Raw genomic sequence first — 18,459 nt, forward strand, 5'->3', positions numbered from 1 at the left:
TAAAAAATACCATATAATGTGTATTTAAACATAAAGAGAAAAATTCCCACCCTTTTAAAAAAGTTTGGTACTTTATCATAAAATACACTAGAGCCTGAAGCAGTATGGTCCAATGCAATGTACTGCAATGATGGAAACGTTCTATATAGACCCAGTACCATATGGCAGCCACTTAGCTACATTGGCCATTGAACACTTGAAATTTAGCTAATACAACTAATGAGTTTTTTAATCTTAATTTTTTTGTTTAAAACCATTCATACAGTAAAATTGACTTCTTTGGTATACAGTTCTATTATTTTTTTTTTAGTTGGGTGAATTTTAACACATGTACATAGATTCATTTAACTATCACCACAACCATGACACTATAGTCCCCTGTGCTGCCCCTCCTTCCCTACCCCTCATCTGTTCACCATCTTCTTCCTTAGCTTGAAAGTTTAAATTTTTTAAAGATTTTATTTATTTATTCATGAGAGACACAGAGAGGCAGAGACACAGGCAGAGGGAGGAAAAGCAGGCTCCATGTAGGAGCCTGATGTGGGACTTGATCTTGTTCCGGGATCACATCCCGAGCCAAAGGCAGATGCCCAACCGCTCAGCCACCCAGGTGTCCCAAATGTTTAAATTTTTTTTAAAGACTTTATTTATTTGAGAGAGAGAGAGAGAGCAGGCATGAGTTGGGAGGAGGGGTAAAGGGAGAGGGAAAAGCAGACTTCCCGCTGAGCAGGAAGCCCAACTTGGGGCTCAATCCCAGGACCCTGAGATCATGACCTGAGCAAAAGGCAGGTGCTTAACCAACTGAGCTACCCAGGTGCCCCTGAATGTTTACATTTTTATTTATGTATTTATTCATGAGACACAGAGAGAGAAGCAGAGACATAGGCAGACTGTTGTGGTACTGCAGGGAGCCTGATGCGGGACTTGATCCCTGGACCCTGGGATCACAGCCTGAGCCAAAGGCAGATGCTCAACCACTGAGCCACCCAGGCATCCCTATTTTTGAGTTTAAAGTGAGATTTCCTACTCTCAGTTACTTTTTTTTAAAAAAGTAGACTCCACACCCAGCATGGAGCCTAATACGGGGCTTCAACTCATGATCCTGAGATGAAGACCCAAGCCAAGATCAAGAGTCGGACACTTAACTGACTGAGCCACCCAGGCGCCCTGACTCTTAATTACTTTTAATTATATTTTGGGGTTGCTTTTATTTATAGAACAAAGGTTTTCACCAGGAATCCAAAATGATAGTATTAATAATAATAATGCCCATATTTTGACTGCTTTTAGAACATTAATACCCTCTTGCCTCTCAAAATCAATGAATCCAAAACTAAATTTGTCATCTTTCTTTTCCCTCCACTTTTAACTTCCTCCAGTTTTCCTCCTCTCTCTCTCATAATAGTTAATGACAACACCATCTATTGGCCCAAACCATAAACATATAAGTCATCGTAATCATCTCCTTTATTCTCTATAATCTCCTTACTAGTTCTTGCCCTTGCAAATGCACCAAATATATGTTGGAAATGCCCCCTTTTTCTTTGTCCCCAGTGTTCATGCCTTAATATCTATCTTCTCTGTATCAGTATTACAATTGCAGTAGTCTCTTAACTGATCTTCCATCCTGTCACTCCATTCCACCCACACACATCTTCTATAGTGTCTCCAAAATGATTCTTCTCTAAAATGCTAAAACAATCATGTCATTCCCTTGTTTAACTTTTTCATAGCTCCCTATTACAAACCATTATTGGCAGAAAAGGGGCCCCATAATAAATTAGTTGCCTAATTCTTTTGCTTATGATCTTTATCTACTTTTTCCATTTGTCTAGAATTCCTCCCTCATGCATCCTTGCTGATTTCTGTTTGTCCTTTTACATGAAGATATTATCTCCCCTAAGGGAGATAATAAAAGGCTCCCCTAAGGAGCCTTTTCTGAACCATATTCCCGGGATGAATACATGTCTGTTTTCTGTATTTTCTTTTCTAGTTTTGTTCCCTGTGACTGTGTCACGCTCAGCTTTGTGTCTTGAGAATCCTGATTCCTGGCACATATAATAAGTGCTCGGTAAATATTAGTTGTTCAGTGTTTACCTTTAACTCACTGCTGCAAAGAACTACTTTTTATTTACTCATATGATCCTTATAACAACCCTAGAAGACTATAGGGCATATTTCCCCATTTTTCAGATGTCAGAATTAATGAGTGTGGTTGGCTAATAAGTGGAGAATTTTTAAAAAGATTTTTATTTATTTATTTGAGGGAGTCAGAGAGTGAGAGAGAGCACAAGCAGGAGGAGAGGCAGAGGGAGAGGGTGAAGCAGACTCCCCACTGAGCAGGGAGCCTGACATGGGGCTCGATCCCAGGACCCTGTGATCATGACCTGAGCCAAAGGCAGATGCTCTACCAACTGAGCCACCCAGGTGCCCGAAGTGGAGAATTTTTTATGGAACTCAAATCTTCTGACTCCCAGCCCAGTAGTTGTGTGTTTGTACATATGTGTTTGTGTGTATGACTGTATCATTAACTTTTGTAAGCTGTCAGCCAAATATATACAATGCAGTCATGGTAGTAGTAAAATTATATAGTAGCTCAGCTTTAGGAATCCAGTCATTGTTTTTATCATTGAATCAGGCAAAACAATAAACACGTTCTTATTTTGAATAAAAGTAATATTAGGCTGTAGTAACTTAGAAAGTTATAGGAATATATGCTACAAAATCTTACAGTACTACCTTTAATCATAAACTAGCATGTTTATATCTTTTCTTCCAAAGTTATCTTAATTGAACATCTTAAAATTTAAACTTCATATCACCTTTTATTTTCTGCAACTGATCCTGTTTTTTTATTATCTTTTGAATTGGTAGAGTGTAAAGTATTGGAATAATTTGTGAAAGGAGATAGTAAGAAGGAGTTTATACTCTGTTGTGAAATTCTAGGGTGTGTTTGTCGATGTGTATATTTCAAGTGCACAATTAGTACTTGAGTCACATACACCTACATATAATTTTATCATTCCTATAAGTACAGGAGACATTGTACTGTTTGACTGGTAGTCTGTTTCTTTCCAAAGAGAATAATAAAGAAGAGAACTAATAGAGAAACTCCCAGGTTGAATTATTTGTTGCATTCTTCTTGAATGTGATATGATGATTGCAATTTTTTAAGTTCTAGGCCATGAAATGTAATTAAACGGACTTTTGAAATTTTCTTCCAAAAGGTTTCACTGGAAGAAAAAAATGCAACTATTATTTATGACCCTAAACTACAGACTCCAAAGACCCTACTGGAAGCTATTGATGACATGGGCTTTGATGCTGTTCTCCACAATCCTAATCCTCTCCCTGTTTTAACTGATACTGTGTTTCTGACTGTTGCTGGTTCACTGGCTCTGCCATGGGATCATATCCAAAACACATTGCTCAAGACCAAGGGTGTGACAGACATTAAAATTTCCCCTCAGCAAAGAACTATAGTGGTGACATTAATCCCTTCTATAGTGAATGCCAATCAGATAATAGAGCTGCTTCCAGATCTCAGTTTAGATATTAGAACTCTGGAGAAAAAATCAGGAACCTGTGAAGATTACAGTATGGCTCAAGCAGGTGAAGTCATGCTGAAGATGAAAATTGAAGGGATGACCTGCCATTCATGCACCAGCACCATTGAAGGAAAAATTGGGAAGCTGCAAGGTGTTCAGCGAATTAAAGGTAATATATCTTGTGTTATTTTTTTAATTGTCTTGTGAGCTTAGTTTTCTGTTTTGGTCTTTGAGGTTTTTACTTTACCTAAGCATGGATTTTGGCCCCAGTGGACTAGAATACTTACTGTTTCATTGAAGTCTGGGTACAATGTGGGTATTCACAGGGTTGATGTGGGTAAAGTTAATGATTATAATGAAAAATTACATGAGTATTAAACAAGTAAAAAAGGTAGCTTGAGTGGCAGTTCATGGAGTTCAGGTTTTTTTTTAAAGATTTTATTTATTTATTCATGAGAGAGAGAGAGAGAGAGAGAGAGAGAGAGAGGCAGAGACACAGGCAGAGGGAGAAGCAGGCTCCATGTAGGGAGCCCAACATGGGACTTGATTCCGGGACTCCAAGGATCACGCCCTGGGCAGGCACTAAACCACTGAGCCACCCAGGCATCCCTGGATTTCAGGGTTTTTATTGCAACATGCATGTGGTCCTCTCTACCTCTAATGCGTTTCTATTCAGGCATGTGGAAACTTGGAGACTGTAGATATAGTGGTCATATTTTTTGCTTTTTTTCCAGTCTGTTGTCAATAACATTTTCTGAAAAGAACTGAAATATCTTAAAGGATGATGATAACAAAGACAGAGAAACAATTGTGTGTGGTATTGATATAATATTGATATAATATTTCTCTTTTTATTAACTAGTCTCCCTGGACAACCAAGAAGCTACTATTGGTTATCAACCTCATCTTATAACAATAGAGGAAATAAAAAAGCAGATTGAAGCTGTGGGCTTTCCAGCCTTCATCAAAAAACAGCCCAAGTACCTGAAATTGGGAGCTATTGATATAGAACGCCTAAAGAATACACCAGTCAAATCCTCAGAAGGATCTCAGCAAAGGAGTCCATCTTATACCAGTGATTCAACAGTCACTTTCATTATAGATGGCATGCATTGTAAATCATGTGTGTTAAATATTGAAAGTGCTTTATCTACACTCCAATATGTAAGCAGCATAGTAGTTTCTTTAGAGAATAGATCTGCCATAGTAAAGTACAATGCAAGCTTAGTCACTCCAGAAACCCTGAGAAAAGCAATAGAGGCCATATCACCAGGACAATACAGAGTTAGTATTGCTAGTGAAGTTGAGAGTACCTCAAACTCTCCCTCCAGCTCACCTCTTCAAAAGATTCCTTTGAACATAGTTAGCCATCCTCTGACTCAAGAAACTGTAATAAACATTGATGGCATGACTTGTAATTCTTGTGTGCAGTCTATTGAGGGTGTCATATCAAAAAAGGAAGGTGTAAAATCCATACGAGTATCTCTTGCAAATGGCAATGGGACTGTTGAGTATGATCCTCTACTAACCTCTCCAGAAACCTTGAGAGAAGCAATAGAAGACATGGGATTTGATGCTGCCTTGTCAGGTAATTATCACTTTTTTCTCAGATTCCTCTAATGTTTTGTATTTCCTATTTTGGATTCTTTGGCTTTCATCAATAATAAGTGAGTAATAGGCACTGCAATTCAAGTTTTTCGAAGTAAGTCCTCTAGAGGTAGTCAGCAACGTATACAAAGATGCATAAGGATGTTTGCATAATTATCTGTAATATTTAAAAACTAGAAACATTAAATCATGATATGTCCATATGATGAAATGTTATAAAACTATAAAAAATGACAGTATTTTAATACTGATACTTAATGTCACAGGAAAGTGTCTGAGATATTTTGTTAAATGAAAAAAAGCTAAAAATCTTTATATTCAGTATGATCGAAATTTTATAAACACATATATAAGGATTTATGCCATGTGTATATTGTTTATGTATATAAGTGAATAAAATTCCTGGCAGGACATGAACTAAAATTTTAACAGTGGTTATTATATGAGTAGTAGGATAAAGGTGATATTTGTTTCCATTGTACTTTCTTTCCTATGTGTTTTGTTTTTTGTGACAAGGATATATGTATACATGTATTATTAGAGAAGCAAATGCTATTTTGAAAAGAAAAAAGGTAGATATAAATAATAGAATTTAAACTTAGTTTTAAATTTAGACATTCAAATGAAACTGACTCTAGAACTGCCTAAAAGTCTATTTCCTGATAGCTCTTGAACTGAAACCAAAAACGAATATTCAATGAATTTGCCTATGTGAACTTGTTATTTTGAACTAGAACTGAACCTAGGCTTGAATTAAATTGGAAATGCTCTAATGAAATTTCCTGCTGTAAATAAAATAGAAAAACAATATAACTAATTTCCAGATAATGTTATTAACTTTTGCTATTCTGATCAGAATGAAGGATATTAAATAGCTATATTCTTTTTTCAAGCTCACTAAAACTGAGAAGCATAAAAAATTATATCAAACACATGCTCAAATTATTGTGGTAGATAAATGTCACTGGAAGAGGACCCAGAAACATACTAAATATTCTTACTTTTCATATTCATGACAAATGGTGGAAATCATAGAATTCTCACTTTTTAATGTAAACATGTAGTTTACATTCCATAAAATTTACCCTTTTAAAGTATACAATCCAGTAGTTCTTAGTATATTCAGAGTTTTGCAGCCGTTACCACTATCTAATTTTATGACGTTTTCATCACCCCAGAAGAAACCTATACTCATTAGCAGTCACTCCTCATTTCCCTCACTCCTCCCCTAGCCCTTGTTATTTACTGTTCAACTTTTTAAAGATTTTATTTATTTATTCATGAGACACACACACACACACACACACACAGAGAGAGAGAGAGAGAGAGAGAGAGAGAGACAGGTAGAGGGAGCAGGCTCCATGCAGGGAGCCCTATGTGGGACTCGATCCTGGGACTCCAGGATCATGCCCTGGGCCAAAGGCGGGAGCTAAACCACTTGAGTCACCCAGGGATCCCCCTACTGTTCAATTTTTTATCTTTATGAATTTGACAATTCTAGGTACCATATAAGTGGAGCCATAGGATATTTGTCCATTTGTGTCTAACTTCTTTCATTTAGTATATTGTTTTCAAGGTACACAAATGTTTATCTTATGTTTGTAACATATATCAATATTTCATTTCTTTTTATTGCTAAATAGTATATATAATATATATATGAATGTCTAAATTTAAAACTACAGTTAAAAAATAAAACTACAGTTAATATATACGTATATATATAAATATATAAATATGTGTATTTATATACCTTGTTTTGTTTCCCCATCAGTTCATGGAAATTTGGGTTGTTTCTACTTCTTTTTTAATGAATAATGCCGCTAAGGACATTTGTGTATGAGTTTTTACATGAATATATATTTTTTTCTCTTGAGTGTATACCTAGGGTTGTAATTTCTGGGTCAAAGGGTGAATGTTTAACTTTTTCAGGAATTTCCATACATTTCCAAAGTGGCTGAACCACTTCACACTGTCACCTAGAATTCTGACTTTAATAAAGAAAAATCTCAAAAGACCAAAGTTTTTGTGCTCTAAAAAGGAGACACATAATTCCTTATTAGAAAATTCAAATAGAATACTGAAATGTTAAAGAGCCTTCGGTACTAAAAGTCTGAACAAAGTACCTGGGAGATCCATAATTGCAAAAGAAAATAATTATGAAACCAGAAGAAAATTTTTAGTTGGAAATACTGAAGTAAAACTGTATCAGGAAGCCATAAAAAATGAATAAAATTGGTTTCAGCAAAATTTAGTTGTATCTATCATTCCTTACAATTTTTAATACTTTATTTATTTAGAGAGCTTGAGCACAGAGGAGAGGCAGAAGGAGAGGGAGAAGTTGGAGTGGAGCTTAACACGGGGCTCAGTCTCACAACCCTGAGATTATGACCTGAGTGGAAATCAAGAGTCAGGTGCTTAAGCAAATGAGCCACCCAGGTGCCCCCATTGCTTATAATTTTTAAAATTTTCAAAATGACAATATTTGAAACTGATTCACATTTTGCTAACTCATAATGTTGAATTATTCTTCAGAGTTTATATTAAAATAATTTGGCATATATGATGCATAATGGACACCACATAAATTAGTTTACCTTAATAATCAGACAAGTTACTTATACTGTGATATTCCTGTGCTTCTTAAATTAGGAACTCAAATCATATCAACTTATAACACATATAGTATAAAAGTGATATACTTTTTAAAAGTAAAATCTAATATCTGGCATTATTGTAAGTAGGAACCTTACAGACTTTCAGATTGGACCCCCAAATTAGAATTTATCCTATTGGGATGCCTGGGTGGATCAGCAGTTGAGCGCCTGCCCTCGGCCCAGGGCGTGATCCTGGAGTCCTGGGATCAAGTCTCACATCGGACTCCCTGCATGGAGGAGCCTGCTTCTCTTTCTGCCTATGTCTCTGCCTCTCTCTCTCTGTGTCTCTCATGAATAAATAAATAAAATCTTAAAAAAAGGGATTTATCCTATTCATCTGAGTCTGTATTTTTGCAGCTTAAAGTATTGTTCACAGATCAGCAGTAGCAGCACCATCACTGGGAGCTTCTTAGAACTATACTCTCTGACTCACTGCATACCCATTAACTAAAAATCTACATTTTATTTTTTTTAATAAGCTCTCCAGGTAATTCATGTGCACATTAAAGTTTGAGAAGCACTGGCATAAATAATTTTCCACAGTGACCTCCATAAATAAACTCTCTGAATTAAATCTATATTATATTATATAATTATATATATCATAATATTAAATAATATAAGATGGCATTTAAGAGTTTCTATATAGCAGATGTGAGCTGAGTAAAAGTAAATTTCCAGCTACCTCCTATGGCTTCAAATATGTAATATTTTAGCAATAGGAGAAATTTTGGTCAGACTAGTAAGTGGAATTCAGGAGTATTTGATAGTCTCTTGTACCATGTCTATCATCTACTTAGTCCTCAGGATCCATGAGTGCAACATGTTCAGTAACATTAACAATGGCTTTTACCTTAACCAACTATTGCCAAGGGCCCCAGGAATTAATTGTTTGACAAATAATTACCAGGAGCCTGTTATGTGCCCTACATCCATTAGGGGTCATAACAAACACATTAATGGTCATGATGAATAAGTAAAAACAAACAAACAAACAAACAAAAAACTTGGCACAGTGAATGTCATCATAAAAGAACTGATAGAGTTGTGACTACAGTGACCCATATTATTGAGATAAAATGTTGATATCAAGTGATTGCATTCTGTATTTCTGCTAGAGATCATTCAGAGTTTAAGATGCCATCAGAATGGTGGCTGTCCATTTTCTGAATATCAGTGTCAATGCTGATCCTGGCCTCACAACCTATCACCATAATCCTTTTCCAGACAGAGAGGGGCCTGCATGATTTGTCTTTATGACACACTAATCCTGGGTGGGCTGTAAAAGTTAAAGGAGATAGAGAAATATGAGGTGTTTTTTTTCTTCATTGGTGAATTATTTTTTTAATTTTATTTTTAAAAATTTTAATTCAGGTTTAGTTATCATACAATGTTACAATAGTTTCAGGTGTACAACATAGTGATTCAACAATTCCATACATCACTGGGTGCTCATCACAAGTGCACTCCTTAATCCCCATCACCTGTTTAACCCATCCTCCCAACCCTCCTTCTAGTAACCATCTGTTTATCCTTTATAATTAAGAATCTTTCTTAATTTATTTCTCTTTTTTGCCCCTTTGCTCATTTGTTTCTTAAATTCCATATATTAGTGAAATCATACAGTATTTGTCTTTCTCTGACTTATTTCCCTTATCATTATATTCTCTTGCTCCATCTGTGTTATTGCAAATGGCAATATTTCATTTTTTGTGGCTAAATAATATTCCTCTGTGTGTTCATGTGTGTATGCATATGTATATGTGTATATATACATATATGTGTATATATACGTGTGTGTGTGTATGACACTTTCTCTGTCCATCAATCGATAGACACTTGGGCTGCTTCCATAATTTGGCTATTGTAAATAATACTGCTGTAAACATTGGGGTGCATGTATCCCTTTGAATTAGTGTTTTTATATTCTTTGGGTAAATAACCAGTAGTGTGATTGCTGGATCATAGGGTAGTTCTAGATTTAACTTTTTGAAGAACCTCCATAATATTTTCCACAGTGGCTGCACTAGTTTGCCTTCTCACCAGCAATGCAAGAGCGTTCCTTTTCTCCTATCTCCTTGCCAACACTTGCTGACAGGTGTGAGGTTATATCTCATTGTAGTTTGGATTTGTATTTCCCTGATAATCACAGATATTAAGCATCTTTTCATGTGTCTGTTGGCCATCTGTATGTTTTCTTTGGAGAAATATCTGTTCATGTCTTATGCCCATTTTTAAATTGGCTTATTTGTTTTTGGGTGTTGAATTTGATAAGTTCTTTATATATTTTGGATACTAATCCTTTATTGGATATGCCATTTGCAAATATCTTCTCCCATTCAGTAGGTTGCCTTTTAGTTTTTGTTTTTTTTATTTTTTTATTTTTTATTTTTTTTGCCTTTTAGTTTTGTTGGTTATTTCCTTCGCTGTGCAGAAGCTTTTCTTTTGACGTCCTTCCAATAGTTATTGTTCCTTTTGTTTCCCTTGCCTCAGGAGGCATATCTAGAAAAAAGTTGCTATGGCCAGTGTCGAAGAAGTTACTGCCTGTATTCTCTTCTAGGATTGTGATGGTTTCCTGTCTCACATTTAGATCTTTTTAGGTCTTTAATCCATTTTGAATTTATTTTTGTGTATGGTGTAACAAAGTGGTCCAGTTTCCTCATTTTGCATGTAGCTATCCAGTTTTCCCAACAGCATTTGTTGAAGAGACTTTTTCCATTACATATTCTTGCTGCCTTTGTCAAAGATTAATTGACCATAAATTCTGGATTTGTTTTTGGGCTTTCTATTTTGTTCTATTGATCTATGTGTCTATTTTTGTGTCAGTACTATAATATTTTGATTTCTACAACTTTGTAATATAACTTGATGTCTGGTACTGTGATACCTCCAGTTTTGTTTTTCTTTTTTAAGATTGCTTTGGCTATTCAGGGTCTTTTGTGGTTCTATACAAACTTTAGGATTGTTCGTTCTAGTGTGAAAAATGCTATTGGCATTTTGGTAGGGATTGCATTAAATGTGTAGACTGCTTAGATTAGATGTGTAGAATAGACATTTTAATATTATTTTTCCTTTTTAAAAATATTTTATTTGTTTATTCATGAGAGACACACACACACACACAGAAGCAGAGACACAGGCAGAGGGAAAAGCAGGCTCCATGCAGGGAGCCTGACTTGGGACTCGATTCCTGGTCTCCAGGATCACACCCTGGGCTGAAGGTGGCGCTAAACCTCTGAGCCACCTGGGCTGCCCTTATTTTTCCTTTTAATCAATGAGCATGCAATGTCTTTCCATTTTTTTGTGTTGTCTTCAATATCTTTCATCAGTATCAATGTTTTATAGTTTTCAGAGTACAGATCTTTTACCTCTTTGGCTAAGTGTATTCCTAGGTATTTTATTATTTTTGATGCAATTGTAAATGGAATTGCTTTCTTAATTTCTTTTTCTGCTGCTTCATTTTATAATAAATGAATATTGTAATTTGTCATGCTTTTTCTGCATCTGTTGAAATGATCATATGGGTTTTTTTCCATAGAAATACAACAGATTTCTGTACCTTGATTTTGTATCCTGCGACCTTACTGAATTCATTTATGAGTAGTTTTTTGGTGGACTCTAGGTTTTCTATGTAATATCATGTCATCTGCAAAAAGTGAAAGTTTTATTTCTTCCTTGACAATTTGGATGCCTTTATTTCTTTTTATTGTTTGATTGCTGTGGCTAGGACTTCCAGTACTATGTTGAATAAAAGTAGTGAGAACAGACATCCTTGTTCCTGATCTTAGGGGGACAAACTCAGTTTTTCACCATAGAGTATGATGTTAGCTGTGGGTTTTTCATATAAAGCATTTATTACATTGCAGTGTGTTTGTTCCCTCTAGACTTACATTTTTTAGAGTATATTATAATAAATGGATATTGTAATTTGTCATGCTTTTTCTGCATCTGTTGAAATGATCATATGGGTTTTTTTTCCTTTTTTTGTTGATGTGATGTATCACATTGATTGACTTGCAAATACTGCACCACCCTTGCATGGGAAGTTCTTTTTATCATGATCATTAATCTCATCATTCTCTTAAAAAGATATATAATATATGAAGTTAAGTCTTCACTAACCAATTAAAGCATAAAAATACTCAAATTCTTTTCCTGTTTTGTGACTTTTTATTTCTAATTTCAAACTTACAGAAGAGCTGCAAAAGTAATACAAAAAAATTCCTGTTTACCAATTTCTCTCAGATTCCCTCATTTTTAATATTTTACCACATTTGTTTTATAATTATCTGTTGACAGACACATAGACACACACACTTTTTCTGAATCATTTGAGAGTATGTTGCAGAAATGATGTTCTTAATTCTTTTTAATCTATTATTTGATTTTCATATTACTTCAGACACTGATCCCACCAGTTTTGAGGATGAGATTGGAAACTCTTTCTTGAAATATTTGGAATCTTTTCTGATTGTTGCCTCAAGTGCAGGAAAGTCAACCTTCCTTCCTTTTGAATTCACTTAAGCATACGCCATGTTGCTAGAGCCTATAGAAAATCTAATTGAAGAAAAGTAGTCCTTTAATTCAGTGTGGCTTTTTAACACCTGCACTGCTTCTGTGGAAGATGAAAACTTTTGCATTTCTGGTTGCCACACTCACTGGGGTAAAGGGCACAATTTTATGGATCTTTGTTGAGAGGTCATGCCAAGGTAGCTAAAAGGAACTACCTCTATGACTTATTTTAATACTATACTACCAGAGTATGAAAATTGCAGATTGTATTATGGGTTATCTCTGGTACCTGAAATACCTGAATTACTCTGGAACAGGACCTAAAGTAATTAGCAGTATAAACTTTTTTTTCCAGTATCTAAGTTCAAAATTAAGTCTTTATAGTAATTATGAGAGAATGAAGTAAGCTCTTGGATGGATTAAAATCATGTATTTTTTCAAAGCCACAGCTATTTTCTTTGAGCAAATGAACTTCCTTTTTGAATTAAGATAGGGATCCCTGGGTGGCGCAGCGGTTTGGCGCCTGCCTTTGGCCCAGGGTGCGATCCTGGAGACCCGGGATTGAATCCCACATCGGGCTCCCGGTGCCCGGTGCATGGAGCCTGCTTCTCCCTCTGCCTCTCTGTCTCTCTCTCTGTCTCTCTCTCTCTCTCTGTGACTATCATAAATCAATAAAAATTTTTAAAAAATTTTTAAAAATTTTAAAAATTTGAATTCTTTAAGATAACAATAGTATTTGGTAACTTTTTCTGTCTTCTAAATAATGCTCTCATAATCTGAATGAATTAGTATAGTTTTCTAAATTGATTTTCTTAAGACCAGAGACTGACTAGTTTTGGGATTGTGAGTATCTAGTCCATTGTGATTAGTGTCCTTTGCTGTAACCCAACTGGCTGTAGTGCCATCACCTGGAAGAGTGGTGGAAATGCAGGATCTGAGGTTCCATCTTAAATGTACTGAACCAGAATCTGCATTTTAACAAAACCCCCAGGTTATTATATGTGCATTAAAATTTAAGAGCTATTACTATACTGATTTGGGAAATCTATATCATTATTTATGAGTTAAATGGTTAGGTTAAAGTTTTTGCAAAATATGCCTTCTTTAACGTCCTGAAAACCAGCCCTGATGCAGGGATTCCTCTATGGGCTAGCCAAATAGACCTGAACCAGTTTTTTTGCCCAAGGGGAAGAAAGAACAAGTTAGGTGCCTGAAAATTTCCACGTCATCTCTTTTACTCTTTGTCTCTGCAAGAGAGTATAAAATCTTTAGCTTTGGAAGTGCATGGATGTGCTAGAGAGAATAACTTCTCCCTTCTTGGAGGTGATTAATACTGCTGTGGATAAATTCAAACAGAATGGTAGATTTTCTGAGACTGCGGGGTATCTTCTGGATGATAGGAGCTTCCATTGTTCCACAGTGCATAAACATTGTATGGAGGGATTTTCCAAATATTACTTTTATTTTATTATACTTTATATTTTTTTTAGAGAGAGAGAGCGTGTGCGTGCCTGCACACACTGTGGGGGGGGGGTGAAGGGAGAGGGGAAAAGAGAATCTTAAGCAGGCTCCACATCCAATACAGAGTCTGACATGGGGCTCAGTCTCACGACCCTGATATCATGACCTGAGCCAAAATCAAGAGTCGGACACTTAACCGACTAAGTCACAAAGGCACCCCCCAAATATTCCTTTGCACAGAACAAAGATTACTGCAGACTTACTCCTTGCCTTTTCTTCTATTGTCCACAAAGACATTTTAATGTAAAAAAATACTATATATTAGTGTTTAAAATTCAAACAATACAGAAGTGTCTATAGAGAAAATGTGTTCATCTGTCATTCTTTTTAAAAATATTTTATTTATTTGCTCATGAAAGACACACAGGCAGAGACACAGGCAGAGGGAGAAGCAGGCTCCCTGTGGGGAACCCGATGCAGGACTTGATCCAGGACCCCGGGATCATGCCTTGAGCCAAAGGCAGACGCCCAACCAGTGAGCCACCCGGGTGCCCCTCATCTGTCCATTCTATTCCTGCCTTAACCCCATTTCTCAGAAATAGCCACCATTAATATTTTGACTTTCTTATGTATGGTCTCATATATACATATACACAAAAAGTTTTAAAATTACATCATACTGCAGTGCTGTTTTATAAATTGCTTTTCGTTCTACTTACTATATCATGAGTTACTTTAATGTCAGTATGCAAATCATTAACATGATAATAAAAATTCATTATAAAAATAAGAGCTATCCATCAACAAACTACTCTCTACCTGGGGTTTGCAGTAGAGATAATAGCTAGAAGAACTTGGGTTCATTTTTTAAGATTTTATTTATTTATTTGAGAGAGAGAGAGCCAGCATAAGAGAGGAGGGGCAGGGAGAAGGAGTGAAGCAGACTCCCCCCTGACCAGGAAGACTGATGTGGGGCTCGATCCCAGGACCCTGGGATCATGACCCAAACTGATGGCAGACGCTCAATCCACTGAGCCACCCAGGTGCCCCAAAGAACTTGGTATAACCAATGTTTTGTTTATTCAGTTGGTTCAGGTTTTCTAGAGAACTGGGATGGGCAGTACTGGAATTCAAAGTCACTTTCTGGAAAGTATAAAAGTTAACAGTGCTGAGAGCTCTAGGTCCATGCTGGTTTTAAAGGAATGGATTGACAGTGTCTAGAGGTGTGGATTGTGATGAATGACAAGGATGCAACTGAAGAGTACCTCAAATGAAAAGAATCTTTCCCTGTCCACCAGATATAAATGAGCCATTGGTAATAATAGGTCAGACCTCATCGGAAATGCCGCTTTTGACCTCAACTAATGAATTTTATACTAAGATGATGACACCAATTCACGATGTGGAGACAAAGACTTCATCTAAGTGTTACATACAGGTCACTGGTATGACTTGTGCTTCCTGTGTAGCAAACATTGAACGGAATTTAAGACGAGAAGAAGGTGAGACACTCTTGAAGCCTCTCATTTTGTGTATTGATTTGAGGACTCTGTCCTTTTTGTTCTCTTAGGTGTTTTGTAACCATTTTTGTGGTTCTTGCCACAAAAGGCCTTATGAAGTCCTGCATATGAGTGATGTGCAGGACAACTTTGACTTTCTGACAGCCAGTTTTTGTGTTTTGTTCCCTTAGTTCCCAAGTTCCTATCTTGTTTACCTCATGATCACATTTTAATATCAATGAAATTTGTAGGAAAACAGCAGAAGGAAAGATATAAGGTTACTATTCTCTATGGACCTTGGTTGCAATGGATTTTAAGAAACATACCAATTTTCTGATAAAACTACACTTAAACCTAATAACCACAGTCCATTAGTTTCAATATTAATGTACTTGGACCAAAAACCAGACCAGAACCAAGTTTGTTTAGAATTATGTTATTCTCTTCCAACAGTTTGATCACTGATCATTGCTTGCAGTAAAAATGTTTAAAAAGTTACTTAATATTCTCTACAAATTTTAACTCTAGGTTACAAAATCTTAGAAAATTTACAGCAAACCTTTTTTTTTATTCAATCAAACTCAAATGTTTTGTGTTATAAGTTTGCACTCATATTAATTGGCTTCACACTGTGACATAATAGATTTGTTAGGGATGCCTGGGTGGCTCAGCGGTTGAGCCTCTGCCTTTGGTCCAGGGTGTGATCCCAGAGTTTTGGGATCACGTCCCGCGTCCCGGCTCCCTGTATAGAGCCTGCTTCTCTCTCTGCCTATGTCTCTGCCTCTCTCTGTGTGTCTTTCATGAATACATAAAATCTTTAAAAAAAAGATTTGTTAACTATAGATAGAGATATACAGTTATGTTTAATGAGACTGAAGTTGGTACTTTGGCAGCCCTAGCCCCAGTGTCTTAATACGTGCCCTTAGTCACAAGGGCCAAATAAGTAAGATTAATATCAGCTTATCCCTTCTATTGTGGGAAGATAACTCAAAGTGTGTAATAGTAATACAAGCTTGTGGTCCACAGGCCTTATATATAAAGGCCTTATATATTCCATATATATATATATATATATGTATGTGTGTATATATACACACATATACACACATACCTTACTTTATATATAAAGGCCAGAAAATTATAACAAAGTGTATGTTATACAGTTATTACTTTATCTGCATTGTGTCATTTTTGCCTGTCATTTCAGTCTCCGTTTTATCTAATTAAAATGCATTTGAGGCTGAAGCTTGTATCATGCTTTTTTAAAAAAGATTTTATTTATTTATTCATGAGAGACAGAGAGAGAGAGAGAGAGAGAGAGAGAGAGAGAGGCAGAGACATAGGCAGAGGGAGAAGCAGGCTTCCCATGGGAGCCCGATGTGGGACTTGATCCCAGGACCCCGGGATCACGACCTGAGCCAAAGGCAGACATTCAACCACTGAGCCACCCAGGTGCCCTTTGAATGATTAAAAGAGGAAGGCTGGGAGGTTACAAACAAATGAAAGCAAAGGAAGTTTGTAAGGTTCCTGTCTAATTTTAGGACCAACTATTTTTTTGGCAATCCAGAAATAGCCCTTTTCATGAGATAAGCAATGCCTATGCCAATCATGAATCCCTTAAAAAAATCCATTGTGCTGATTGATTCTTCCAGTTGCTCCTTATTATCCCCTTTACCACCTCTTTACCCAGTTAGGAATACCATTGGCCTAGCTAGGGTCACTATATTTACTTTTTTAAAAACTAAGTAACACTGGTTGTCTCAGTTTAATTTGCATTATATTTCTAAAAATGAATAGAATTCTAATTATAGTTTGAAGTAAGAGTTTTAAAAATTATCCATAATTTATGTACTTATGAAACCTATCTTTGAGAGTCAGATTTTCCCTTTTCTTTCTGTTAGGCTATAGATTACATGCAATTGGAGCAAAAAAGATTTTTCCTACTTTCTCTATAACCTACTCTTATTACTGATGGTTTCCTATGAACTGATCCTCTGAATTATTTGGTATCCACAGAGCCCAGAATGCAAGCATTTTATATAGAAAACTTAGATTATATAGGTACTTTGTTTTCTTATTAAAACTATTAAGTTAATATTAAGTTATTAAGTTATTATTTTTTCTTTTTATCAAACTGCAGAGTTGACCTATGGACTATTGATCCCCATTAGGGGATCCCCTGTCAGTCACCAAGTGCCATAGATTACTGGAAAGAGATGACATTTCTGCTATGCAGAATTAATTTTCTTCCTGGCAATGACAGCAATAGCTGGCCTAGAGAAGTAGGATGGTTGTTAATAAAAGGCTTGTGCTACAGAACAGGATAACTGTGATAAAATGAACTCCTTTGTTTTATTGACAAGTAGTATGGCACTTTTTACCCCTATAAATAAGAATACTTTATATTAGTGTGTGTCAGTCATATTTGATAATTGTAAGAAATGACTATTATTTATGTTATAATGTGCATGTTGGTACATTCTTGGATTCTTTGCTGTAACTGCAGTGATTTCCTTAAGTGCCTGAGATCCTTTCTGTAGGTCTCTAAGTTAGTTTCTACAAATGCTTTACATTTATATGATAAAGTCTCAATCTATTACAATTCATGGATCTTATTTGGATCCCAATTTAAAAAGACAAACTGTGTTAGATAAACTAATAATTACAAGACAATTCTGGAAATATAAATTCTGCCTGGATATTTTGTGATATTGAGGAATTATTCTAGATGTGATAATGGTATTATAGGTATTTTTTAAGAGAAGAGTCTTTTAGAGATATGTATTTAGATTTTTACATGTGAAATGTTATCTGGGTTTTGCTTCAAAATAATTGGAGGTAGAGTGCAGGAAGTAAAAGGATAGGAATATAGATGAAACAAGATTAGCCACAATTGTAATTTTTAAAAAGATATATTTATTTATTTGAGAGAGAGAATTGTGGGAGAGGCAGAGAGAGAGGGAGAGAGAGAGAGAATCCTCAAGCAGACTCCCCACTGAGCACAGAGCCTAATGTAGGGCTTGATCCCAGGACCTCTGAGATCCTGACTTGAGCTGAAATCAAGTTAGCTACAAAACTGACTAAGCCATCCAGGTGTCCCTAGCCCTAGTATTATTGATAATTGTTGAAACTGGGCAATGGTTGTATTAAGTTTATTATGTTATTCTCTGTTTT

General features: G+C 35.8%; 1 protein-coding gene across 12 annotated transcripts in view; it reads left to right on the forward strand.

The window, feature by feature from the left end:
• The window catches only part of ATP7A (ATPase copper transporting alpha), a 153,161-nt gene that overhangs the window by 71,134 nt on the left and 63,568 nt on the right, over positions 1-18,459 (forward strand). For 10 of the 12 annotated variants that reach the window (XM_038587767.1, XM_038587768.1, XM_038587769.1 and 7 more), the window contains 3 exons: positions 3,228-3,717; positions 4,411-5,136; positions 15,085-15,288. In XM_038587767.1, the coding sequence (XP_038443695.1) occupies positions 3,228-3,717; positions 4,411-5,136; positions 15,085-15,288 (1,420 nt within the window). Of the gene's footprint in view, positions 1-1,993; positions 2,072-3,227; positions 3,718-4,410; positions 5,137-15,084; positions 15,289-18,459 lie in introns of all 12 variants that reach the window. The other 2 variants (XM_038587775.1, XM_038587776.1) reach the window with 2 other exon arrangements.

Source organism: Canis lupus, chromosome X (genome assembly GCF_011100685.1).
Source record: "Canis lupus familiaris isolate Mischka breed German Shepherd chromosome X, alternate assembly UU_Cfam_GSD_1.0, whole genome shotgun sequence".
NCBI classification, from domain to species: Eukaryota; Metazoa; Chordata; class Mammalia; order Carnivora; family Canidae; genus Canis; species Canis lupus.